Below are 6,974 nucleotides of genomic sequence, written 5' to 3'. Positions count from 1 at the left end.
GTAGTGGATTTTTCGTTTGTACTCTCAAAAGTCCTTGGGTCGAGTCTTGCCTAGGAAGTCAAGTCTGTCGAGTTGTCTAGTGTCTAGAGTCATTTCTATTTATGTGGGGGATTGTTAGAACTATTTTTTGAACATTATGAATAATGTATTCATATGTCAAAAAACAAGTTTTATTTGAATGAGAAATGGAGGTCTAATGTGTGTGATTTGAGAAACTTGTATAAAGTAGCAAATACACACATTGGATATTTGAACTTGGATTTGGGGTTTTTTGATTTGTTAGTTGGATTTCATTTTCATTAACTTAATCTTATAAACCAAATATATGTTGATCTTTTATATTGATAAAATACAAAAAAAAATCAATTTTAAACTCTATTATTTAGTTTGAATTGGTCAAACAAAAAAATAAAAAGGGATAAAACATACGTGAGAGCTCATAAATGGTCATGGACATGGGCATGGACATGTTTCAATCCACGACTCGTTGGGATTTTAGAAGCCACGTCGAAGATGACGTTTTGAGCTACATAATTTAAATCAGAAATTAACTGAGTAAATCTTCCACTAAAAAAGGTTCACCACATCTACAAACAGAGTAAAGCTTGCTCATATTACAGAACTCAAGAAACACTCTTTCTTATTAATCACTTCAATGCTTTAGGAAAATTAAATCAAAACTAAAGCTCAACCACACAACTCATATCATTATGTCATTACTCGACAATGCTTATATAGAGACATTATATTTCCTATTCCTAATTGTAACACACACACACATATATCCAATGATCCTTATCTCTTAAGATTATAATCCAACTAGGAATAGGTTGCTTGACTTTCAAGCTTTCTTCAAGCTTATCTCAATATTCTCCCCTTTAAGCTTGAACACCTCTTCACTCATATCTTCAACTCCAATAAAGACTTCTCATTTCCTTGAATTTGATCCTCCCAAGCGACTTAGTTAATATGTCAGTTCTCTGTTTACTCCCGGGTACATGCTCTACTTCGGCTTTCTCTTTCTCAACACATTCTCTAATAAAATGAAATCTTCTATGAATGTGTTTGCTTCGACCGTAAAATACAGGGTTTTTTGTAAGTGCGATTGCAGACTTAGTATCCACCCATATTGTTACTTTCTTGCAAACTTCACCCATTATTTCACTTAGTAGTTCTTGCAGCCATATCGCATTTTTATGCTGCCTCCGTAGCAGCCATGAACTCTGCCTCACAAGATGATAACGCAACGATCTCTTGTTTCTGAGAGCACCACGTTATTGAGCTTTCATCAAAGTAGAACACATGACCGGCTGTGCTTTTCCCGTCATCAATGTCAACATTGTGGGAACTGCCACTATAGCCTACAAGCTCGAGTTTTGTCGATCGTGGGAACATGAGACCAAGAGAACTTGTTCCGCGTAAGTACCTTAGTATCTGTTTCAGAGCCGCACCATGACACTCCTTAGGCTCCTGCATGTATCTGCTGAGTACTCCGACGCTGATGGAAAGGTCCGGCTTGTATGCAGAAGGTAATGGAGGCACCCAATACTTTTACGATATTCTCTCTCATTGATACTTGTTTCCTGTGACGCTTTAGACAGCTTAACGTTCATGTCCATTGGAACATGAGAAAGATTACATGCGTGAATGCCAGCTTCTTCGAGGATCTTTTGCGCATACCTATCTTGCATGAGTACAATGCCTCTTTCAAGCTGATATACCTCAATGCCTAGATAGTATGTCAGTTTTCCTAGGTCGCTCATCTCAAACTTGGTACTCATCTCTCGTTTGAACTCAACAACAGATTGCAAAGCAGTACCAGCCACTACTAGATCATCCACTTAAACGCATACGATCAGTAGACCACTCTTATCTTCTCGTCTATATAGCGAAGGTTCCTTTGCGCAATGTTTAAAGACAAGACCTTTCAGAATATCATTAAGTTTAATGGTCCATGCTCGCAGAGCCTGCCGTAGGCCATAAAGGGCTTTCCTTAGTCTGTATACTTTATCTTCCTCCCCTTTGATCTCGAAACCTTCAGGTTGTGTAACATAAACTTCCTCCTTCAATACTCCGTGCAAGAATGCTGTTTTCACATCAAGATGATGTATCTCCCAGACCTTTGATGCTGCCATTGCTATTACCAACATAATGATCTCAATCCTAGCCACAGACACAAAGACTCCATCGTAGTCAACCCCGTGTCTTTGAACGTAACCTTTAGCTACTAACCGTGCCTTGTACTTGTTAATGCTTCCATCAGCGTTTCTTTTGATCTTAAGACCCACTTCAAACCGATAGGCTTAAAACCCTTAGACAGTTCCACGAGAACCCATGTATTGTTCTTCTCCATTGAGAAAATCTCCTCTTTGCACGCATCAGTCCATACTTTCATCTCCTTTGCCTCGTTGAAATCCCAAGGCTCATTATTAATCGCCATCAATAATCTCTCACACTCTATCTCTGCGAGAAGGATGTAATCGTCCAAGTAGGACGGCTTCGTGCTGACTCGGTTTGATCTTCGTAGTTGTGGCTCAGCTTCATCATCTTCTTCATCGTCATCAATTGCCTCATTATGAGCTTCTACATCGTCTTCAACATTGTCCTCTTTCTCCACATTTTGTTCATTTCTTGAGCTTCAGAATGGTTCTCGATACCTCTAGGATTGAAAACAAACAATCCATCATTGTTGTCTTCTTCTTTTCCCAGCATATTCCAGCTCCACTCCTTTTCTTCATCAAAAATTACATCTTGACTCACTATTATTTTCATACTTGTAGGATCAAGAAGGCGATATGCCTTAGAACCCGGCTCCGTACCCAAGTGCACCAATGTTCTCGATCGGTCTCAAGTTTATTCCTCCCTGCAGCTTCCGTTCTTCAGTAACAGACGCAACCAAAGACCGTAATATGCCTAAGGTTCAGTTTTCTAGACCGTTATGCCTCATAAGGTGTCTTTTCTACCAAGGATCGGGTTGCTATCTTGTTAATCAAGTAGGTGGAATGTCTTACTGCTTCTCCCCACAAGAGATTAGGTACGGTCATGTGTTTTAGTATACTTCTCGTCATCTCTAGTAGGGTACGGTTGTGACGCTCGACGACCCCGTTCTGCTGCGGTGAGTAACGAGCCGTTAAGTGCCGGTTGATTCCGTCCTTGACACAAAACAGTTTAAATTCTTGAGACATAAACTCTCCTCCCCTGTCTGTTCTCAAAGTTTTCACTAAAGTTCTCGTTTCTTGTCCTGCAAGGTTTTTGAAGGTTTTAAATTTTTCAAAGGCTTCACTCTTTTCCTTTAGTAGCACTGTCCACATGTACCGAGAATAATCATCAATCAGAACGAACAAATACCTCTTGTTCCATGGTGTAGGAGGCATGATGGGAACACAAAGATCCCCGTGAACTATTTCAAGAGGATACTTGGCCCGATACGAGGTTGAATAAGGGAATGATTGTCTTGTTTGTTTCCCAGCAGACAAGATACACAAGCCTCCTTCCCGATCATGAGACTAGGTATGCCGTCGACTATTTCTTTATTAATCACCAGCTTCATTATCTCGGTGTTAACGTGTCCTAAGCGAGCGTGCCACTTCGACGATTCAGTGGATGTCTTTACTTGTAGACACTGAATAGTATCAGCTTGAAGAACGACTTTATAGAGCCTATTTCTTGATCTTGAGGTCTGAATCATTAGTTGGCCACTCTGATTGAGCAATCTCAGCACGTTATCCTTCATGCTGATCTCACAACCGGCTTCAGTGGCCTGCCCTAGACTCACAATATTGCTTTTTAAAACTGGGATATAATAGACATCGTTTAGTATCTTCTTCTCGCCTCCTTCCATTCTGAACTGAATCGATCCTTTTCCTTTTATATCAATGCGTGAGTCGTATCCGAATTGAACCTTCCCTGTGATTCCTTCATCAAGATCTCTAAAGAAAATGTGATTGCCACTCATGTGATTACTTTCCCCGTTGTCAAGATACCACAAGATGGTCATGTCTTGCTCTGTTTTAAACACCTTCAGATTAACCTTCTTCTCGTTAAGGTAGACGACTTCATGTACCATAATATTATCAGCGTCCTCTGTATCTTCGTCTTTCTTCTCAACCGTCTCTTGGAGTTTTAACAGTCTATCAAGACAATCAACTGCGTAATGCCAAGTTTATCGCATCTGAAACAGGTAATGTGAGCCGTTCCTCTCTCTTGACCTTGCCTATACGCTTCTCTTTGGCTCTGAAACGAGCTGTATCGACCTCGTCCTCGTCCTCTCCAATCGGAACGACCACCTCGTCCTCTTCCTCTATCGCCTCCGGAAAAATTCTCTTGATTTTTCCCAGAATTGACATACATTAGCTTCGTAGGATCGTTGTTGCTATGCTCATCGTCATCTTCAAATATTCTCTCCTCATACGCTTTTAACCTCCCAACGATATCATTGAAACTTGTGGTATTTAAGTCTAATACCTGTTCCAGCGAAGCAACAATATGGATGTATTTTCTCGTTGGCAAACTTTTCAAAAATTTCTTGACAATTTTTGGCTCTTCGATAATCTTCCCAAGAGAAGCAGATTTGGACGAAAGTTCGGATAACTTGCTGACGAAGGTATCGATGGTGTCTGATTCCTTCATCTTAAGTCTATCAAATTTTGCCATTAATGTTTGTAATCGTGCTTCTCTTACCCGCTCAGCCCCGACGTGTCGTGCTTGGATTGCTTCCCAAACCACCTTTGATGTATCGAGTTCGCCTAACTGAAGCGTTAGGGCCTCGGGGATGGATTGAAAGAGCAAGGCGATTGCCATATTGTTCTTCTCCTCGTGATTACTTCCGGGATCAATGGTTTCCATACTTTATTGACATTGAGAGCGATCTTCATACGCATTACCCAGACAGTGTAGTTAGAAGAGTTTAGCATCGGGAATTTTATCGTGGATGGTTCAGTTTCTTTGGTGGGTGTATCGATTTCTTCTTTCACATCAGCCATCGTTAATTCGTTGATAATTGGTTGGCTCTGATACCAAATATAGAACTCAAGAATAAGAAACACTCTTTCTTATTAATCACTTCAATGCTTTAGAAAAATTAACTCAAACCTAAAGCTCAATCACAACACTCATATCATTATGTCATTACTCGACAATGCTTATATAGAGACATTATATTTCCTATTCCTAATTGTAACACACACACATATATCTAACGATCCTTATCTCTTAAGATCATAATCCAACTAGGAATAGGTTGCTTGACTTTCAAGCTTTTTTCAAGCTTATCTCAACACATATCACATAGTGTTTGATCCTCTGGAACACAAAAGTGTGGGATCTTCCTTATTCTATATAAACAGCAAAGCAAATTGTATATACTTCACTTACCAAGACATAATTTCAAGGGAGAAAGATATTGATACCGGTTAAAGAGAAATACATAAACCATACTAAATACTTGCAGATCTTTTAATGTTATGACTGTATTTAAGAGGTTCTTTGTAAGGGTTTTGGTATATCGACCAATAGGATTTTGGAAGAGAAAAGGCTGTCACTCTTTGTGTGAGGGTTATAATGATTGAGAAGAGAAAGTGATGAATTTAACATAATCGAACATCCTTTTTATAGGTCTGGATTCATAACCGCCTAAGAAAGGCGAGGGTGTTAAAGAAAGCATTGATTTTATTGATTGAAGTAAACCGACCAATGTTACGCCGCCGCGTCTCCAAAGGAAGTCGATAGGACATAGATCGACACTATGGCGAAAACATTGTCTGACATAATGAAGCTGAGTTTGGCGATTTGTTCATTAAACCATCTCGGGCTTCTGAATATTTTCTGACCCAACAAAATATCTCGACTACAAACGTAACAAAACTTGATAAGAGAATGACAGGTGTCACTTTATCAATGCACCCAATTGATGAGATGGCATCATAAGATGGGATAAATCTCTATTTTAGATAGATAGATAGATAGATAGATAGATAGATATAAGATGTCAAAAAAAAAAAAGATAGATAGATATAATATTGCATTTAAAAATTATTATTATTCTTATTTACAAGCCAATTTTATATATAAAAAAATTCTATTCCATCTTAGTTTCATAAATATTTATATCAGATTTAAAAATTGTATACTACATTAAACAACTTCATTATAAAAATGATAGATAATATTATGTTCTATAAAATAAAGTTTCATATTATTCCTATTTCCTCACACAAATCTTTACAAAAAAAATATCTAATAAATTTAGACTAACTGGCCAATATTTTTACATATTTAATTGTATGATAATATATTAATAATTGCTATATTTAAATCTTAAAAAAAATATTTGATGTTTGAATTGTATATATTTTATTTTTACTTCAAAAACGTTTATAAATAAAAATGAATTTATTTACTTGCACAAAAAAAATTTACTTGATAAAAGTCAAATACTAAAATTTAACTAATGTTACAACATTTGAGTACATTATTGATCAAGTTACGATTGATGTTTTTACCATTATTTTTACGGGTTACTCTCTGAGACATACAAAATGATTATCAAATAAAAAAATAAATTAAACAAAAATATATGATCATTTTTATTATGAAATATTAAAATAACCATTAATTAATTTGAGACACCTATGATAATAATTGTATTTTATGTTACCAACAGCGTCGATCGATATTCAAATAGAATAATTGGTCGACGATGCGAATAGTGAATCGATCGATATTCATATAGAATCATCGATCGACACTGGTCAATAGACAAACCTAGAAAGCGCCTATTAGATTTGAGAGAGTAAAATCACTCCTTAGGGTAATTTGAGTGATATCAAATTTGGCGCCGTTGCCGGGGAGCTTTGATCGCCTATTAGATTTGATTCTTGTTAAGTTTAAAACCGCTTTCTGACACAAATTTTTTTTCTTGGCTTTTCAGGTACATGCCCAGCAGTACCAGAAGCAACAAGGAAACTCAACTGCTA

The 6,974-nt window shown here is 37.4% G+C and overlaps 1 protein-coding gene across 1 annotated transcript; it reads right to left on the bottom strand.

The window, feature by feature from the left end:
- Positions 1 to 1,194: 1,194 nt before the first annotated feature.
- LOC106320495 lies at positions 1,195 to 4,845 on the bottom strand. Its single transcript, XM_013758863.1, has 8 exons — positions 4,209 to 4,845; positions 3,418 to 4,146; positions 3,059 to 3,241; positions 2,808 to 2,913; positions 2,233 to 2,636; positions 1,925 to 2,137; positions 1,608 to 1,840; positions 1,195 to 1,515 (listed from the first exon to the last, which is right to left on the bottom strand). The coding sequence occupies exons 1-8, from the start codon at positions 4,843 to 4,845 to the stop codon at positions 1,195 to 1,197; spliced, it is 2,826 nt and encodes a 941-aa protein (XP_013614317.1).
- Positions 4,846 to 6,974: the final 2,129 nt, after the last annotated feature.

This window comes from Brassica oleracea, unplaced genomic scaffold (assembly GCF_000695525.1).
Source record: "Brassica oleracea var. oleracea cultivar TO1000 unplaced genomic scaffold, BOL UnpScaffold00943, whole genome shotgun sequence".
NCBI lineage: Eukaryota > Viridiplantae > Streptophyta > Magnoliopsida > Brassicales > Brassicaceae > Brassica > Brassica oleracea.
The sequence above is the reverse complement of the archived record's forward strand: the minus strand, read 5'-3'. Positions and strand labels throughout refer to the sequence as shown.